We start from the raw sequence: 20,525 nt of genomic DNA, 5'->3' as shown, positions 1-20,525 counted from the left end.
CCTGACTGATGCACCCAGGCCTAATTTATAAACCAAGACAAGAAAGGGCTACTCCATCACCTCCAATCCATGGAAATCCAGGAAGCTTCTCTCCTGCCTTGGGGCATGTGCCCTCTGTTGGACCAATGGCTGTGTCTTTGCAGATGATTAATCCAGCCTCAGTGGGGAGAGGCGGCAGGTACTGTAGACAGTCTCTTTCCCCACCCACCCCATCCCCTCTGCCTTACTATCCTCTTATATGGAGGATTGAAAGCAAAATGCTCCATCCTCAGCCTTCCTCATAGGTGGCAATGACCATGTGACATCCTTCTGGTCAGAGAGATGCCAACAGAAAGTCCTAGGGAGGCCTAGGAAAAGGCTTGTCAGGAGAGAACATTTTTGGCCTTCTCCCTTACTTCTTGCTGCTAGTAATGTGGATGTGAGCTGTGGAGGTGTAGCTGCCATCTGGCACCCGAGGTGACAAGCCAACATGGAAAGGATGTCAGAGCGGGAAGGAGGGGGAGCCAGCCTCACTGACAGCATCACTGTCACTGCACCAGCCCCAGACCACCTGCTCCAGAGCTCTGGGTACGGTAAGGAAAAAACCCTGACTTCTATTCCTTTAAGCTACCCTTTGTTGGGTTTTCCATTATTTACAGGTGAATGCTTTCCTAGCTGATACAGAGGGACCCTGAGATTGACAGGCCCACTAGACCACATGGAGATGGGTGGAGCTTTCCAAGAGGACAGGTATAGTTCCCAGAAGAAGGCGACAGGAGAGCACCCTGGAAGCACAAAAGCCAAGGCTCCAGGACCTGCTCCGGGGCCTCTCGGCACCCCTAGGCTCTCGCTGCGGGTGGTTATGATCCCAGCCATGAATGTGAACAACTCTGTGGTTTGTCCTGCTCAGTGGAACGCAGCGGGTCTGTGAGCTGGCTTCAAGAAGAAGGACTTTAAGAACCTGCCTTAGGGCAAATTTAGGTGGAGGAGCAGGGAGGATATGAGGTATAGAAGGAAGAAGTCTTTTACCACTGGTATCGACTGCCTGCTGAGGTTTTGATATACAAAGGATGTGGCTTATTCTTTGCCATGTTGAGGATAGGAAAGGAAGGAAAGGCGGGAGAAGTAGAGCTGAGTGAAGCACAGAACAACCCAGTGCTGGGTGCGGGGCTCGGGTCTGAAGCAGCCTCTCCAGGACTCTCTGAGCCCAGGGGCTACCTGGCCATGCAGCTGTGATCTCTCTGCTTCTATGGTCACCTACCGACACGTCCTAGCTCCTAGACTGTAGAGGACTGGAATCCTGTCTCCTTGACTCTGTACCCTCCATGGGGCCTAGCACGAACCGTGCACACAGTAGGTTCTCATATGTTTGTTGAATGAATGAATACAATACCAAACAAATGGACTGGACAGAGCTGTGGACTAGCAGGAAGGACGTCCGGTTTCTGCTCGGATTGGCTAGAGAATTGCTGTGTGAGCTCCTCGCTGGGCCCTGTGGACCTCCGTCTGTAGAGTCAAGCAAGTGCTCCATTCTTTGTTCCCCGTCTGCCAGAGCATCGCACAGTGATGTCTGAGTTAAAGGGAGCAGCCTCATGGAATTTTGCTTTGTGTTTTAATTACAGCAATTCATGGACCTAGGCTTTTAATATAAACATGTGTGTGCCTGCGCATGCATATATGTATTTGGACCAACGCCCTCATATGTGCACACACACGTACCCCAAAGAAATCTATCTATAACCCTAACATCTGTGGTGCCCATGGTGGGAGGGGTTTCCGTTTTATAGAGAGATGCCACAGAGCATGGATGTCACCCACACTGGTGTACAGTCATGTAATCAAATACTTTCGCCCTAGGGGTGGGAGAGGGATGGGTGCCCCATGGAGAACGGCAGGTTGGGGGGTTTCCATAGTGGATAAGGCAGAAGAGCTGTCCAATATAGTAGCCATAAGCCACATGTGGCTATTGAGCACTTGAAATGTGGTTAGTGCAACCAAAGAGCTGAAAATTTAATTTGAATTCATTTAAATTTAAATAGCTGTGTGTGGCTAGTGGCTACCTATTGGACTGTACAACTCTAGAGTAGAGAACAGCACTTCACTTGTTCTTGGGGAAGCAGAAACAAATGAAAACAAGGATCTGGTCTCACACGAAGGTTCTCGCAGGTGCAACGCGTGCGTTGAAGCTGCAGGGAGCAGGAAGCTGTGCAGTCCTCAGCAGAGGACATATCCTTCCATCCTGCGTCCAGATGGCTGGTCCTGCTCCTCCTTGGAGGAGGAAGAATTGAAACAAATTGTCCAAGCTGGGTCAGGCGCTTGGCAGATGTTTGCTGAGTGTGGTTCTGGATGGAAATCCCCATGGAACTCTGATATTTTCTCCTCTCGTCCCCTCCCCTTCAGAACCTCAGGGTGATACAGCCAAACGGCCAGCCCTTCATGTTGCTGACGTGGAAAAGGAAACTTAGTGAGGGGAGGAGATCTGCTTGCAGCTCACTTCTCCAGGGCGGAAGTGAGTCTCACAACCGGGTGTTGGTTGCTGGTTAAGCTTTTCTTTAGTGATCCTACGAGCATCCCTTTGTGAATATTTCCCTCAAAATGAAGTAGGAAGCTGTAAAAAATGGAATAGGAAGGGGCTGGAATGTAACTTTCTTAACCAAGACTCCAGTTTTGACAGTCAAGAAAGCCCTGGGAACTTCATGATGGCCTGGGGTCCTAATGGGTGACACGCAACTATACACCCACCTCTGAACGCTGCTCTACATTGCTGAGGGTAGGGGTGTGCAAACTACACTTCCCAGGATTCCTTTCTGGCTTCCTTCTAAATAGGTTTGCCAATGGGGGTACTTGTTGGGTGGGTGGTGGGGGAGGAGTCAGGAGGAGGGAGGAAAGAGGACGGTACTGACTCACTTCCTGTTTCCAGCTGAGGTCTGAATCAGTCCAGCAGCAGCAGGTAGCTGTGGCACCAGCCTTGCTATGACCCCTCAAAGGTCCCACTGCAGCTGCCTGTCCCCTTGGTGGCCTGAACATGAGCTGAACCCGACCCATCTTGGGAGTTCTAGCCCCACTTGGTACATGGTCACCTTGAATAAAAACTATTGATACCCATAATATGCTGAAATAAAAAAAAAAACAAAAAACCGTTGATACATTTATAAGATTCTCTTACGGCTACGTTAGGTCATGTGACAAAGTTCCAGCCAATGGCAAGGGGACAAAAGTGATGTGTGCAAGCAGAAGTGGCTTGGTGCCCATGTCAGAGATCCAATATACTACGTAGGTTATGCTTGTACTAATTCTTAACAGAGACACGTGAACTTTTACCCACTGAAGCCAGTATTATTTTGAATCTCTGTGAGAGCAGCTTGAATCTGTATCCTAACTAATATGTGGGACCCATGAAAATTAGACGTGGCAGCCCTGGTTCCCAAGAATGTCACCCTCCCTGGAAGCTGCTCTTGCTGAGGTCACTGCTATACTCCTTCACTAAATCCAGTGGACGCTTTTTTCGTCTTAATCTCTCAGTGGCATTTGACGCTTGTTCCTTCTTGAAACCCTTCCTTCCCTTGGCTCTGCATCATCCCATGCACTTGGTTTTCTCCTGCAACTCTGACCCTCTTTCTTTAGTCTGTTTTGCCTTTTTCTTCTGCCTGTCCCTTAAATGTTGGTTATGATCCTCTTTTTATTTCAATCTACACACTCACAGCCTGAGTGATTTCATTTACCATCTTGATGCTGAAAACTTCCAAAATGTTTGTCCAGTCTAGATTATTGTTCTGAGCTCTAGACTCTAGCCAATGGCTTAGTGGAAGCCCCTGGGATATCTCATGGGCCTCTCAAGCCCAACTTCTCCCTCATTGAACTTACCATCTCTCTGCTGTTCCTCCTCCTGGGTTCCCAGGCTTAATCGTGGCACTGTTGTCTATCCAGCTGCTCAGCCTGAGACCTGGGTCCCTCCTAATTCCTCTCTTGGTCTTATGGCCCAGGTCAGCCAAATCATTGATTCTATTGATCTGCTTACTCTTGTAGGTGTCTCTCAAATCTGTCTGCATCTCTCCGTTCTCACCAGCACTACTTTGGCCCCTCCTGCTGCCCCTTTTCCTCCTCCAGCCCTGCAGCCTGAGTCATCTTCTGCAGCACAAGCATCCTTAAAACCCCTCTACTGGCTTTCCAGTGTCCTCAGAATTAAGCAAAAGTTCTTTGCTTTGGCTTACAAGGCCCTTCATGATCTGGCCCTTTGTCACCTCCCTTCCTCTGCAGGCTCCAGTCCTGTGGAACAACACGCAGTTCCCCAAACAAGCCCCACCCCCCGTCTGCTCTTCTCCTGCTGCTCCTCTGCCTGGGATGCTCTTCCTGCTCCTGCTGGGCAGGCTCCCTGCAGCTCTCTCTCAGGCTCAGCTTGGACAGCTCCTTCTCCTTCTGAGAGCCTCCCCTACCTATGCCCGGGCTGCCCTGTGGACAAGGAGCCCTCGGCAAGATGTACTGCAGTGCCCTGTCTCCTGTCAGCCTCCACGAGCCTGCAGTCCAGGGCCAGCAAGAGCTGCCCCATCTTTCTCACCCTGTCTCTCCAGCCACGGAGGTGGCTGGCCCCAAATTAGACAAGTTATTTGACCTCTCTGACCCAGGACAAAATTGAGGGAAAGCTCCAAATTCCCAGGGTTAGTGAGAGGATTAAATGAGATAAATACGCAAGTCTCTTGTCCAGGGGGCTGGTCTGGTAAATATAAGTCCCCTTTACTTATCTTCTTGATATATTCATAGACAGGGAACTGACCACAGAAGGAAGAGGGTTCACAGACCATCTGTGGATCGCCAGTTGGGAGTCTAAAATGCCACAGAAATCATAGTCCTTACAACTTGAAAGGAAGCTAAGTATCATCTGGACAACTTCATGTTGGTAAAACACCCACCTGTGTCCATTGCACAGTTGGGGTACAGCTAGAGACCCCAAAAGAGAGGGGAGCTGGTGAGTGACCAGAATCCAGGCCCCTCCACCACTGCAGCCTAGCTAATGGGTCTTAGCTAGAAGCGGGGTAAGAGGAATCCCTTTTTACAGAAACACTGTAGGCCAGTGTTTTTCAAACTGTTGGGTATGATTCATAGACAGATCATGAAATCAATAATACCTTCGACCAGCATTAAAACAAAACTAAACCAGAATGGAAAACAGTGCACAGCCTGTACAGCACATCATGTAAGATTCTTACTCCATTTTATCATGTGACATCATGAAAGCCCCTGTTGTAGACAGAAGAGGGGGTGGCTCATGCTTTTGGGTGGCTGTGGTTGGCAGGGTGGGAGCACCTCTCATTTATTTCTCCTAAGGCTTCTGGGAGGAGGGAGATGGCATCATCATCCCATTTTAGAGATGGGGAAACTGAACATCAGAGTGAGCTAAGTGACTGCCAGATCTAGAAGTAGCTGGGTGCGGTGGTGCACACTGGTAATTCCAGCTACTCAGAAGGCTGAGGCAGGAGGATCGCTTGGGCCCAGAAATTCAGGACCAGCCTGGGCAGCATAGTGAGATCCCGTCTCAAAAAACAAAAAAGATGACAGATCCAGAGGTGGAATTCAGATGTCCTGGTTTCTAAGTGCTCTTTCCACACCACCATAATCTGAGTGCTCTGTGTCTATAGTGAGGGTTCAAGACCATCACTACCCAACAGAATCCCTTCAAAAACATTCCAGAGCCTGCCTGAGCTCCTTCTCAGCCCAATGAGATCAGAATCCTGGAGTGGGGCTTGGGCCTCAGGATCTCTTCCAGCTCCACTTGGGGAGTCCAGTGTGCAGCCAGGTTGGGTCCATCTCCCAGCTCCCCCAGCCTGGGCCCAGTCTGGCCAAGCTGCCCCCAAGACCCCATGGTGCCCTGGGGTCAGATGGGTGTTACTGTTCCTTTGTGGAGCAACTTCCCAGTGGAGCTGCCACCCTGGCCCAGTCCTGGAAGCTGAAGTCTCCAGGGCTCTTGAGAGGAGGTGTGAACAGGAAGACCGGGAGGCAGGCGGCTCTGACAGACAGAAAGCAAACAGCTCAAAGGGGTGGCAGGCTGCATTTTATTCATCGTTAATTTAAACACCCTTCAAGTCCTCTCTTGGAGTGCTGCTCAGAAAAATAGGTGTATTGTTTAAGAAACCCTGCAGGCTTGCCCCGCATGCTCTGACCCCCCTCCTGAGAGAACACGTAGCATAAAAATGATTTCTAAAGCAACGGGGAGCCGCCTTAGGGAAGAAGGGGAAAGGGAGGAGGCTGAAAGAAAGGGGCAAAGGGTCTCGGGCTGGGTTAGTGCAGAAACATCTTATCGCTTCTCTTCAATGCATGATGTGACTAGCGTGTGGGTGCAGCCAGTTGCGCTCTGGGGTGCCTAAAGGTGCCAGAGCTGCTCCAGGGGCAAGAGTCCAGGCCCCAAGTCCGTGCTGATGAGCCCACCTGGGGGCCAGGAATGGCTTCAGCAGGCCCTTCTTCCTCCCTCCGCAGCCCCTAGAGTGCGGAGCCACCGGAGAGGAACCCCTGCAGCAAATAAACAAAGCCCAACGCCTCTTCTGGACTCAGAAGTGCCCTAAGCTTTCTGGATGTGTTTTCCAGACAAGGTGCATGTGGAATTGTGCTTTTTGTTTTCAAGAATGTAAAAAGTTACAGTAAGACCGAACCGCATGGCTCGTAGCTCCTATGGTCTCTGCCTAGCTGGGCTGCTGTCTGCCTCAGTTTCCCCGAAGCTTCTCTTTTGGCTGTGAGGGCTCAGTCACCCCTCACCCCTGAGCCCACAGGAAGAGGGTCTCTGCTGGAAGGCCTGAGTGAGGGATGGAGGATCCTGGGTCAGTTTAGCAGCTGTTTTCCAGGGTCTGGTTTGGGTTTGGATGCTGGCTTCTGTGTAAAACACAAATACATGCAAATTGTACATAAAACTCCCACATGGAATTTTCCAGGCCCTAGTAGATCTCTAGGGTGTTAAAAATGGGAAATCTTTCTTCTTAAAGTGGCTGAGACTGGGATTTTTTCCTTGAGGAAAGGGCTAGCATCTCTTTGTAAGGCTGGTGTGTGTAAGTGCGTATATGTGTGTATGCACACACATATACATGATGCTATACAAATGCCCAGGGCTGTCTGGCATTTTCCACAAACTGAGAGCCTGAGACTGTCTAATCCTTTGACTCCTTCACCAGGCCTGGAGGCTCTGGCTTCACTCACAGGACATAAGGGCCTGACCACCTGGCTTTAGCAAGCTTGGATACCAAGGGTGGATTTTTTTTTTTTTTTAGAGACAAGGTCTCACTCTGTCACCCAGGCTGGAGTGCAGTGGTGTGATCATAGCTCACTGCAGCTTCAAACTCCTGGGCCCAAATGATCCTCCTGCTTCAGCCTCTTGAGTAGCTAGGACTATAGGCACAGGCCACTGTGCTCAGCTAATTTTTAAATTTTTTTGTAGAGATGGGGGTCTCGCTATGTTTTCCAGGCAGGTCTCGAATTTTTGGCCTCAAGTGATCCTCCTGCTTCAGCCTCCCAAAGTCCTGGGATTATAGGTGTGAGCCACCATACCTGGCCAAGGGTGGCTTCTTTATCTTTCTGCTCAGTTCTGAGAAGACCTGGCTGTTCCCCAAGACACTGGCTTCCCCAAGCCACGCCCCGATGGCAAGGGCTTCTTAGAGCCCATTCTACCTTTAAGGGAGCCCTGTAGCCCTGGCATGAGATGAGTGGGTGTGGGCCTAAGGAAGCAACTCCTGGAGCCTGAGGGAGTTGTGGATTGCAGTGAGCTATCAACTGTGGAGCAAACTGAAGCCCCCCCCCCAACAGTGGGAGAAGCCTGGAGTCTGGGGGAATGGAACTCCTTCTTAGGTCAGAAGAGCCTGTGCCAAAGAAAGGGGTCCCTAAATGCCATTGTTCCTGAAATGATGGGAGGACCCATCCCTGCCTCTCAAAACTTACCCTCAAGCAGGGTGTCAAACCCCATGTCCTGTAGGCATGGGTCTAATGTTCCATCAAGTCTCCTGACTTTGGTAGCCCCAGCTTTTCAGGGAAGCAGCTGCTGGCATCTGGGGCACTGAGCCCTTCAGCCCGAGGTGAAGGATGATGATGTGTTGTATCGTGACAGTGTGACTGAGATTGGGTCTGAGGATAGGGACCAGGGGAACACTGGCAAAAATACACGTGTGCCATTGGATCCTGAGCTACCATTGTACCCTGGAGGACTGGCATTTCTCTGGGAAGTTGTGGGGAGAGAATGGGAAGAGCCTTCCTTCCCTGCTCCCCCAAACCATGTTTATGGTTCCTTTAGGAGATTGCTCAAGCTGCCTCCAATTGCCTCCTTCCAAAGCCAAAGCATAGGAAAAGTGAAAACAGCTAAGGCTGCAGCATAAGCAACTTAGGATAGACCCTAGAAAGCACTGCTGACAGAAGACTGCCAAAGAATGTTTTGAGTTTTTCTTCTCTGGAAGCAGGTCCTGGTTCCTCCCTTGGAGACAGGATTCCATGCAGTCCCATGCACAGGTCAGGGGATCGCCTGGGCACCTCTTTAGGCCTATCTAATTCATGGAGTCTCGATGGCTGGGTCTCAGGTCTCCAGTGTTGTCCCTGTAGGTAAGCTGCTATTCTGCCTGCAGATTAAGTCCTCACCTTCTAGATGCCTCTATTTTAGGGATCTCTGCTTCCCTCTCTGGATGGCTCAGATCCCCAAGTTATTTCCTGTTGCCTAGGTGATACCTCTAATTGGATGCCTTTTAATCGTTCCTTCTTTTAAAGGGATAAGTGTGGCACTTTACTTCCAGGTCCTGTCAGAGGCCCCTGCCGTTGAGAACACATGCCCCTCTGAGTGTGCAGTCCCTTCAGTGTGACCACAGCCATTGCTCGGACGGGGGCTTGCAGGCCTGGCCTGACAGTCACAGTGAATCCTGGAGGTGTGGCTCACAGAGGGGACAGGCCTTCAGGATGTAGCAAGCCTGAGATCTCTCCTGGCCAGCCTGCCTCACTGGCTTCACCCCAGATTAGGGCCTGTGCTTAAAAACCAATCCCAACCCAAATTAGAAATTACCCAAAGCAGCCGCAGAGTCACTGAGATCCCAGCTAATGTTTTCCTTCCTGCCATGAATTGGAAGGGGAAAGAGGAGTTTGACATTCAAGCATGACTCTTCCTGCTGAGTGTGTGCGCGTGCGTGTGTGTGCATGTTGTGTGCATGTGTGTGTTCCAGGCGCATTTGCCAGGGAGAGATTTCACAGCACGGCTCGGCTGGCAGTGGAGAGGTGGTGCTTTTCTAAGACTTCCTGTCAGAAGCTGTGTATATTCGTGGGTCACACTGGGCCTGAATAAACTCTGGCATGTCATCTCTTTGGATGACAAAAACGGGCAGAAAAAGTGTTCCTTTACAGCTTTAGACCCACATCTTTTCAAAGAAGCCTGGGTATTTGGCACTCATCCAGGTCGGTGACCCCTATGCTGTAGAGGGCAAGTTTGGGCAAACCTGTCCCTCAGCCTGATAGTCACCCAGAGCAAATCTTTCATCCTAAAATCACTTCCAGCCACCAGTTCCACCAGCTCCCTCCCTCTTGCCTTCCTCTGCCTCCAATAGACTGCATGGAGAAAACAAATTCACTTAACAAACAATAGTTATTAATAGAATGGGATTCTGCCATTCCTGACCCCAAAACACTGTGGGCTCTGGAGCCAAATGCCCTGACATTGCGAGGTGGCTGCCTTGGGGTTCCTAGTGCTGCAGGCCCTGGTTCCCCAAGGACAGAGCTGGCAAAGTCCTGACTCAGAGGAGGAGGGGCTCTCTAAAAGGGGAAAATGTTGAACTGATCAAACGGTAGTTAAGAAAAAAGTAATCCACACTAATAAAGAAAAATCTTATCTGAGAAGACTCACATATTCCTGGTTAATAATGAAAAGCCTCGCTGTAGATGACGCTTGTGAAGGAAAGGAGGGTTGGGGGATTCAGGATGTGCTGGAGCTGGGACATCAGCAGCTGAAGCAGAGTGGGGTTCCTGCTGCCTCCGGCTCCTCTCTCTGCAGGCGCCCTGGGCTTTCTGGCGCTAGAAGTAGCTGCCCTGTGCGCTGTGCTAAATGGACTAACTCCAGGCTGAGAAAGGCCAGCTAAGCCCCTCACCACTGCAATTTCCAAATCTGGGGGAAATGCCACAGTCCACGAGTTGGTGCTATGTTTCGTCTCATTGCATAATACTACACCATTCTCTGTGTGTAGTGGCTGTTCTATATATATACATCGGGAGGCAACATATGGCTCTCCCCACCCCCACCTGTCAAAACTGTGACTATATCACTTCTGACGACCAGAAGGAAGCTGCTAGGCTGGGCCAGGATTCTAAATGCTGAGGAGGTAATTCAGAGCCACGAAAAGTTGCACCATATGCTTTGGGGTTGCCGGCTGCTTGTGTGCATGGGGACGGGGTTTTAGTGCCAGTCTGCAAAGCCCAGGGACCACACTCTTTCCGCTGCGGTATGCACCGGGTGGGGGTCTGGGGGTGCCACTTTTTCTCTCCCTGGAGGAGAATCTCCTGGGGGCCACGCTTCTCCTAGAGGGGGCTCACAAGGGAAAACAGGCTCCCCCAAAACCTGCCCTTGATAACATCAAGCCTGGCCAAATAGTATTTCTTTAAAAAACCTTTTTTTTTTTTTGGTTTCATTTTATTGGATAAAGATTAAGAAAGCGCCAGCGTCTGAGAGAGGTGAAGCAAACCACGCCTGGCGGCCCCGCAGCCCGGCGAGGGTCCCGGCGTGCGGGCGGGCGGTCTACCTGGAGGCGCTGGTCTCGGCCAGCCGGTTGTTCATGATGCCCAGCGCGCCCACGCCACCCGAGAAGCCGTTCTGGCGCGTGTTGACGCACACGCTGCGCGGGTAGCCGTTGGCCGTCTCGGACAGCTGCTTCTGCAGCAGCGCCAGCGACACCTTGTTGGAGGCGGTGAGGTCGCGCATGGAGATGAGCTCGCCTGACAGGCGGCGGCCCTCGGCGTCGCTGTCGCGGGCCGCAGGGTCTGCGCCGAGCGCGGCCAGGCGGCGGCGCAGCCGGGAGCCCGGGGTTATGGCGTTGCGCCGGGCCAGGGGCGCGCCGGGCGCCGGGCAGCAGCGCGCGCAGCAGCGGCAGCTCAGCTTGCGCAGCATCCAGTTGAGCACCTGCTTGATGAGGATGGAGATGACGTTGAAGAGCGAGTAGATGCAGCACACGCCGAGCAGGATGAAGAGGAAGTTGCCCAGGCTGTAGAGCCCCTGGTTCCGGTAGGCGGCGTGCTGGCTGCTCACCAGGTCCCCGAAGCCGATGGTGCTGAAGGTGACGAAGCAGAAGTAGAGCGAGTCCATGTAGTCCCAGCCCTCCGCGCTGGTGTACATGGCCGAGGCGCAGCACGACAGCAGCACGGCGAACAGGCCCAGGATGAGCAGCACGTGGTACACCGAGGGCTTCCAGCCCGCCAGGCTGTCGGCCTCCGACAGCGCCGAGCCGCGGCGGAAGGTGGCGGGCAGCAGGCCGCTGCGGCGCAGCTGGCGCTCCCGGCAGGCGCGCATGATGAAGGCCAGCAGCGAGATGATGCGCTCCAGGAAGAGGTTGAAGAACAGGATGGTCCCGGCGCAGCCGAACAGCCCGTAGGCGATGAGGAAGGCCTTCCCCCCTACCGTCGCGGGGGTGGTCATGCCGAAACCTGCGGAGACAGGGCAGCGTCAGCGGTCCTGGCTGGGCAGGTGGTCCCTAGCAGGCGGGGGGGGGGCGGCGGGGGGCAGCGTATGCAGGTGCTGGCATGGCTCTCATCCTGAGTGGCACCACTCCGGTGGAGGGAAACAGTTCTTAGACATTTCTCTCCCTTAGTGGCACCAGAAATAATTCCTGATCTCGGCAACCCCTGAGCGGCTGGAGGAGACATGGCCCTTCATGATGGGGATCTATACATCGAAGTAGGGCAGGATAGTCACCAGGAAGGACCTCAGGACACGCAAAACTGAAACCCCACAAAACAGATGCCCACAAAGCCAACAAGTGGCACCTTCGTTCCCACCCCTAAATTGGTTTTTTATGTAACCCGTGGCACACCTGGGAGACAGCCTTGTTAGGACAGAATTGCTTAAGGGCTTTGCCTTACTTAATTGGGATTGCTTACTCTCGAACCAGGTAGAGTGTGATCAGGTAGCTATAGTTAATGGTCTCTGAAAAGAGCTTTATGAAGCTGACGAAAGGATTTTTGAGAGTGAGTGTGGCTCTGCCCTTCGGTGTCAGCTCCTTTTTACCCAGGGACCACCATCGATCACCCTTTCTCACACTTGTGGTCAAGGGTCCTGTGCTCCAGGTGTGTGTCTGGGGTTGCTTTTGTTCCTGCACCACTGGTTATTGCTATGGACCCTTATATATAATTCTTAACTGACCCACTTGTTCGAAGCACAGGCTTTAAGGGAGTCTTTATGGATTGATTTCTATAGGAGACTTGGCTGCCCACCAGTGTGCTTGCCCTACCATCCGGGGCAATGCAGAGTGGCAGCTCTGCCCTTCCATCCTGAGCTCTCTGCCTGCTGCTGGCTGTGGTCTCTCTGTGGGACCCAAGGTTGCCTGACTCTGGTTATGGGAGGGGGTTTAATCTCATCTTGATGGGAAGATTGGCTTGCTGCTTGAAGTCTGAGCTGAAAATGTATCATTGAGCAGCACCAAAGTACCTTTCAACCCCTCTGGCAGCGAAGGGCATCCCTGTTTAATCCATGCCCTATGGCAGGAGGGCTACCTGTGTGATGTCGGCGGGGTGGAGTCAGCCCTGGGAAAGGGGTGGAGAAGGATTTGTCACATTTGGCTTACTATTTGCCTAAACAGACGATAGGAAATATTTCTTGTAATACTTTCAGAGTAAATTCCTCAAACCCGTGTGCTAATTTTCTACTTTCCCTGGAGGAAATGCCCAATTGCCTGAGCATTGTGTTCATTTTATGCTTAATGACTCAAGTTAGGGGAAAATCTTTTGACATGACCTGTTTTGAGGAAGATGGATTCTGTCCCTAGATTCAGAATTTGGCCACGAGAGAGTGAAAAACACCAAAGTAGCAGTGTAACCAGGAACTTGACAGAGGGGTTTTGCTACACTTTAAAGCCAAATTCAAGTTCGTGAGTTCATAAAGAAATCAGCTGTGGCCGGGCGCGGTGGCTCACGCCTGTAATCCCAGCACTCTGGGAGGCCGAGGCGGGCGGATTGTTTGAGCTCAGGAGTTCGAAACCAGCCTGAGCAAGAGCGAGACCCCGTCTCTACTAAAAGTAGAAAGAAATTAATCGGACAACTAAAAATAATAGAAAAAATTAGCCGGGCATGGTGGCACATGCCTGTAGTCCCAGCTACTCGGGAGGCTGAGGCAGGAGGATCGCTTGAGCCCAGGAGTTTGAGGTTGCTGTGAGCTAGGCTGACGCCACGGCACTCTAGCCTGGGCAACACAGCAAGACTCTGTCTAAAAAAAAAAAAAAAAGAAATCAGCTGTGAATTTATATGGCTATATATGGAATGGTAGTGTGTGCGTATATTTATAAAATATCCTAGATCAATAACCCAAATGTCCAGTAACAGTATTAAACAATTGTCTATTCATACAAGGAAATACTATACAGCCATGAAAAAACATGAGCCACAGCTACTTGCAACAACATGGATGAATTTCACAAAAAGAATGCTGAACAAAAGAATAGATTTGCGTTATACTATTCCATGAATATAAAATTCAAAACCAGTTTGAATATAAATTTCAAACTGAAATATTTTTTAGGGATGCATACTTGGCTGGCGGAATGATAAGGGAAAGTGAGGAAGTGATTTAGATAAAAATTAAAATTGGGGTTTCCGCTGGGGGTGGCAGGGGGTATGGTGACTGGGAGGGGACACAGGGAACCTGTGGGGTTCTAAAAATGTTTTGTTGACCTTGGTGGTAGTGACATGGGTGTTAGCTGTATACATTATTAAATTGTATGTTTTGTGAGGTTTTTTGCCTTCTTAAAAACTTTTTCCAATTTCTTGGCTTTTTGGAGTTGCAGGGGCCTTTATTTTTCTTTTCCCCTTCCTTTTCCGGTTGAGGGAGTAGGGGCTGAGGGGACATGACCTACAGCTTGTTGGGGACAGACTGCCATTGTTTGTTCTGGCTTCAAGCCTGGTGCTTAGACCAGTATACAGAACACTGCTTCTACTAGTGGAGGAAAAACAAAATCTCTTGTGGAGGAATCCCTTTGCTATTAATAAATTCCTAAGGAAATTGAAACCCCTGAGCCTGGAAAATTAATACTTTGTCTAACTAAGAGAACGTTGAATTAGATTCTCTGGTATTAGTATTAGTATTAGTATTTGGAAAACTCTAGCATCTACCCAAGATGTTCAGGGATCCAAAAGGGAGTTCTTAAAGACAATAGATGAGACAAAACCATTTCCTGTGTCAGCCCGTTTAATAACCTGGTTCCACCTGGATGTGCTCTCTGCTGTGGTGACGGCCACCACCAAACAGTGCCAGCCCTGCGTGTCTCATCTCACTTCATCTCCACCACAGCCTGTGGGGGAGGCGCCTGCTCGGCAGATGAGGACACCGTGGGGTACGGGGTGAAGCAGCTGCCAAGGCCCCGCAGCTCAGAAATGGTGGGGCTGAGCCTGAGAACCACGTCTGCTGGTGTCTAGAGTTCACGCTGTTCCCACCACACCAGACTGCCTTCCGAGGGCACCACGGGACACTTCACGCTCTTAAAACACCAAATTGCAGTCCTCCCAGGCTACAGCCAGGAAAGCATCTTCATGGGGGAGAGGCTATACCTCAGTTGCAGTTCATGTTCCCAAGAGTCCTGTGTCCTCTGTGGCTCTCTTTCCACTGATGACTGCTGCCTCACAGGCAGGGGAGAGTGGCCACTGCTCCTCCCTTAATGTTCCCGCCAAGGTAGACTCCTCATCTTCCCGTGGCACGGCTAAGACAAGCTGGGCTATTTAGATGAGGCTTGACCCAGGGCTTGGGGACAGCACAAGCATGAGATGCAGAGGGGACTGCTGCTTCTGGCTAACATCTGCCCCTTGGGGTCCCCACAGGACTGCCTTGCCTGACCTACTTCTGCGTGGCCAAGGCCATCTCCTCCACCCTCTGGAATATTCTCAGATTCCTCTGAACTCCTCCACGTCTGGACTCCTGGCTTCTGCCCCATATCCTCCATTGGAGTTTGAGACCTAGAATGAGGCCTGCGTCCCAACCCCCCATACCCCCTACCCACAGGGGTGTGGCCTTATGCTAGGGCCTCAACAAGGCAACCAACACCAGATCTGTAGCTGTTCAGACCAACATCAGCAAACATTTACTGAAGACCTAGCTCGGCAGCCTTGTGCTCAGCTCACAGATACTGCAGGAAACCAGACAGGTGTAGCTCCTGTCCCCAGAGAGCATGTGGGCTGTCTGCTTAGAGTCCCCTCGCACTGTCTCTTAGGGATTTCACACAGACTCTGCCCCTCTGCTGCCAGCAGACTCACCCCTGGGCAGGGTACAGCTCTTACCTGCTGTCCCAACATAGAATCTGGACCAGAACTTGTCTTGGGGTCATCTTGTGGCCCTTGGCTAGCTTGCTCGCAGCATAACCACTTAGCCAGGAGGTCACTGCAGGCCCAAAATGATGCTGGATACTGGATTGGCTGTATGGGACTCTCCACTCAGAATGAAGGGACAGGCAGGTCAGGAGGCTCTCTGATAGCGCAGTGGGTAGCCAAGAAGCCAGTGCCCTTCTTATGTCCCGGCTCCTCAGATCTGACTCCCTGGGCCTGCTTCGCTGCCCTTTGCTTCCCTGCAGACCACACTCAGCTTAGCTTGGGAGGCAAGGTTGGGGGGGCGTGGTCCACCCACTTCCCTATCAACATCAATAGGATCTGAGCTCTGGAAGACGCTGAGACTCTGGGGACAGTCTTCTTGCTGAGGGCAGTGGGATCTGTGCCTGGTATCACTGCCTAGCCAGCTGCTCCCCAGAGTGGGGGTGCAGTCCCCCAAGCTCTGGCAATGTGTGGGGAGCCAAGCTGGCTCTGGAGAGGGGCCTCAAAGCTTCAGCCAGAGAAAAGGCAAACCAAGCCACCCTGAGAATCTCCTCCTCCCCCAGTCACACCCTGCAGAGGCGTAATCTGTCCCCGGCTTCACACCAAGCCTGCTATTTTGTTTATGCCACAATTGATCTGCCATCCCAGTTTGCAAAGAGCAGACACTTGGGGGCTTTATTATGCCACTTTGACAAAAGCTGTGAAGCTCATTCCCACAGCCTGTCTGGTGCCGCCTTCGCAAATGGGGCCCTGGCGACAGGGCCTTTGGAGTTCAGCTCAAAGAGCAGGGAAGCGAGATGCAGAGGCCAGCACCGATCTGTACTGTGCACCCTGGGTGGCAGCCTCTGTTAGACCCTCGGCACCTCCCCCATCCAGTCCCCCAACTGCCCTGTGAGGGAGGCAGCGTAACACCCAGCTGCACAGGCACTCAAGTGGGCCCAGGGAGATGAAGGGACTCGCCCAGTTAGTCTGTAGGTGGCAGGGCTGACCCTGAAGCCCATGCGCTTTCCACTGTGCCAGACAGATGGGAAGTCTTGGCTCATTACCCTCTGGGACCTTTTCCTGCTGGGCTCTGTGCTGTCAACTCTGAGGGAGGGAAGTATAATTTGCTGTATTGTCCGATCTGGGATACTTTTGAGAGTAAAAGTGGCACCACTAATAATTATCCCAGGACAGCATGTATAAACCAGAGCTGTTCCAAGCCACTGGGATGCATGATGGAAATGCGGATTCCAAGGCAGGTTTCACTCAGAGGTTTATTTAGTGGGTCAGAAAAGGTCCCTAGGAATCTGCAATTTAACAAATATCCCCAGATGAATCAGATGTAAATGGGCTAAAGCCATTCCTTTAAGAAACAGCGTTAATAAGGTGTCCCAGATGACCCTACTGGTTGGAATCTGTCCCACTGCAAATATTTTGATTTAAGTTCCCGTCAACCTAAAACCCTTGTGGTGGACATTGTAGCTGTCTCCATAATAGGCATTTCCCCCACCCTGTAGCGTGTAGCAGCCAGGCCACTTGGACAACTGACCCAACTCCAGGAATGGGCTCTATTGGTGTTGGCCAGTCAGGATAATCCAGTTCCTCACCATGGCTGGCAGCCTAAGTTAGTGCAAGGCATTCCTATGGCTACAGAGGTTGGCTCAGGAATGGGCCTGTGACCCCATTCAGGCCAATGAGATGAGAGAAGAGTTTTTCTGAGCATTTCTGGATTACAAGCTTCTCATTCTCGTAAGAGCTGCCCTGGACACGTAGGGAGCAGGAGGTGGTCCCAGGAGTGGTTGGCAGCCATCTGCAGCCACTCAGAGAGCCGGCTCTAGGATGAACCTGACACTACACAGGCTGAATGGAAGGAAGGAGATCTGGGTTACCCTAATGGCCGTCAGATCAAGCCAGCCATGCTGCCTGCTTTACCTCCGGACTTGCTCCTGCAGGAGCCCATGAACCTCTCTCTTGCTTGGGCCTTCTGTGACCTGCAACAAAACACACTCCAACTGGGGCCAGTGATTAAGGGACCTGATTAAGCAGCCCAGTGACAAGGAAATGGTATCAGACTTGAACTCTGCTGTGTCCTCTATCAGCCAAGCGATTGAAGCAAGTCACGATCACTAACTTCTCTGAGCCTTGATTTCTTCAACTATAAAATGTAAACCTCCCAACGTGACCCTCTTTGCAAACTGTAATATACTACACCTAAGTGGGTTTCTTGGGATAACAGATGTAATGGGGGTGGGGTGGGGGAATGATTTTTTTTTAAAGATAGGTCAGATAACGTGAGATAAATTTATTTACGTCAGGACTTTGCTGACTGCTTACTGTGCTAATGTGATTTATGAATCCTAGCACTATTCTGGTTCCCCAAGCTATTGTGAACACAGAACGTATGTGACCAACTCAGTTGACTTGAGTGTTTCAGAGGGCTTGTCTGAGCTGGTCAGTGCAGCCCTGAGGTGCCAGGGAAGGCTCTGTCCAGTGCCCTCTTAGTGTCCACTCCCCTCCCACAGAGCATGGCCAGGAGCCTCCCTCCCACTCCCAGAGAGTCAGTCACACCCTCCACCCCACAGCCCACCTGCAGCCCCCCGACACCTCCTGCTCTCCCCTGTTTGGAGAGGGAGGGACCTGAGAGGACCTGGCTGCTGGCCTGGCCTTGGGGGAGCCTTGGGATCCTTGACTACCAAAGTGAGGCCCTTAATCCCGATGCTAGCCAGTCAGGAAGGATCAAATGAGATGGGGATGTTGGGAAAGGCTTCCCAGAGGAGTGTGCCAAGCTGACAGGTGAGCTCATGAGTAGGGTTGCCAGGTTTAGCAAATAAAAATACAACATGCCCAGTTAAATTTCAATTTCAGACAATCAACCATTTTTAGTATAAGTAAGTCCCATGCATCATTTGGTACATACTTACACTAAAAAATGATTTCTCATTTACCTAAAAATCGTATCTAACTGGGTGTCCTGTATTTTGCCTGGCAACCCTAATGAGCCATGGGCCATGTCCAGTTCTAGAGTCCTTTCCCGTCCCCTGCCCACGGAGCCCACACCTCAGCCTTCTCCCTGTCTCTGATATTTCTCACCCTTGGGGTTCTTGAAATTTCTTTCAGTCAACAAATAACTATTACTGCCTACTTTGTACAAGATTCCCCTGTTCATTGTAGAGAGTAGAAGGAGTAATAATAATAAAAACCTTTATTAAGGGCTTATGGATATACCAGGCACTGTCTTAAGTGTTTTATATATATTAACTCAATATTCACAAAAAAATCATTGAGGTAGGTATTATTTCATCATCTCCATTTTACAGATGAGGAAACTGAGGCACAGAGAGGTTGATTAATTTGCTCAAAGACACAGCCAGGGAGCGGCGGAGCTAGGATTTGAACCTGGACAACCTCATTCCAAATAGCCAAGATGATGTGGCCCCTACTTACAAGGGGTTCCCAGTCTCATTGCAGAGACGGGCCCCCAAAGGACAAGGTTCAGACAAGCCCTGAACCTTCTGGGAGCGCTGGTACTGAAAGAACGACTGGAAAAGTCATTAAAGCATTTACAGGGGGAGGAAAACGTGGGGGGTAATAACAGCTGCCACGTATCGAGCCCTCACTATTTCCAGGCGCGGTGCCAGGTGCTTCGTGCACATCAATTCATTTATTCCTCACAACGACTCTATGAGGCACTGCGTTTCATTGATTCCAAGTCACAGCTTTTTTTCTTCACATTTTAACATCTCTGAAATCAGAATGCATCTTACAGTCAATGGCCTGACAATTTTTTTTTGGCAGCATTTTAAATTCTTAATGGTACGTGCAGCAATGGTGCATTTATAATCGATGGTGTCTTAGATTTGACGAACTGTCGTGGGAATGATTATCATCCTCATTTGTGAGATGAGTATACTGAGTCACATTTAATAGATAAAGATGTCGAAGGCAAGTAACTTGCCCAAGATCACAGAGCACGCAAGTGGCAGAGTCGGGATTTGCAACTAGAGGGAGGAGCTTGCGGTGTGATAAGCGAAAGAGCCGAATGAAGGAATTTGGGAGAAGGAGTAGGCTGCTTTTGGCTAGAGCAGCAGTTTGCACCTCTGGCTGCACAATAGAATTGCCTGGGGAACTTAAAACGGGTCCCAGTCCCCAGCTGCATTCAGTTCAGATGAGATCGGAATCAGGGCTGAGGTCCACCTGCTGGAATGATCAGGAGAGGTCTATGGAGGAGGGGGTGTGTTCAGTTTTAAAGACAAGATGGGATTTCAAGAGCAAGGGAGTGGAGGCCTGGGCTTAAGAAAGGCGTCCCCGGCGGCAGAGTGCTGCGCACAGGGCTGGCCAGTGCGGGCAGGGGTTCAGCCTGCTGGTGTCACATGCAGCGCCGTGCCTGGCGGTGGAAAATGTTCAGGAATCTGTGGAAGAAGGGAAGGGAAGAAGCTGGGAGCACCTCTCAGCCACCTCGTACCCTGGCTGACCCTACACGAGCTTTATGGGATGAGCGTTGCCTGGAACCTCTAGTGGCTTCTTCAGCATCCGAGCCTGGCGCCTGGTAGTGAGCCCCGCTTTGTAGAAACTTCTAAGCTGTGGAAGCCTCACACTTCACACTCAGAAGATAAACTCAGCGAGTCTCCACTCCTGCGGGCTTGGGAGGGGCCAACACCACCTTCATTGGAGAGCTAGGAGCAGAGTTAGGAGCAGGGGCTGTGACAAGGCTCTGACCCCTCCACTTGCTCAGGGGTGGAGTCATGGACACAAGACTTACCCTCTCTCACCCTCGGCTTCTCCCTCCAGAAATGGCCCAATGCCTGTGCCCACCTCTAAATGTCATAGTGAGGGTTAAATGAGGACGTGCTTTCCACAGTGCCCAGGCACGGCGAGTGCCCCCAAAGCCCCAGCCTCAACTGGGAAATGCCACGGGAGAGGCATGGCCCTTACAGCTGAGGCGCCGTAGCAGAAGCACGCAAGGATGGGCGGATCACGACATAACGGAGGAATTCTGGTGACAAGTAAATGTCCCTGTGTGCACATTCAAGTCTGGCTCTGCCACCAACTTGCTGTTTTTTCACTTTCCT

General features: G+C 51.2%; 1 protein-coding gene across 1 annotated transcript in view; it reads right to left on the bottom strand.

Moving 5' to 3' along the window:
* Nucleotides 1–10,569: 10,569 nt before the first annotated feature.
* KCNK12 (potassium channel, two pore domain subfamily K, member 12) overlaps nucleotides 10,570–20,525 on the bottom strand; it is a 44,190-nt gene continuing 34,234 nt past the window's right edge. Inside the window, exon 2 of the mRNA XM_012638861.1 lies at nucleotides 10,570–11,613. Coding sequence (XP_012494315.1) covers nucleotides 10,712–11,613 — 902 coding nt within the window. The 3' untranslated portion in view covers nucleotides 10,570–10,711. The remainder of the gene's footprint in view (nucleotides 11,614–20,525) is intronic.

The sequence above is a fragment of the Propithecus coquereli genome, unplaced genomic scaffold (genome assembly GCF_000956105.1).
Source record: "Propithecus coquereli isolate 6110/MARCELLA unplaced genomic scaffold, Pcoq_1.0 Scaffold136, whole genome shotgun sequence".
Taxonomy (NCBI): domain Eukaryota; kingdom Metazoa; phylum Chordata; class Mammalia; order Primates; family Indriidae; genus Propithecus; species Propithecus coquereli.
This window is presented reverse-complemented; position numbering and strand designations above follow the sequence as displayed.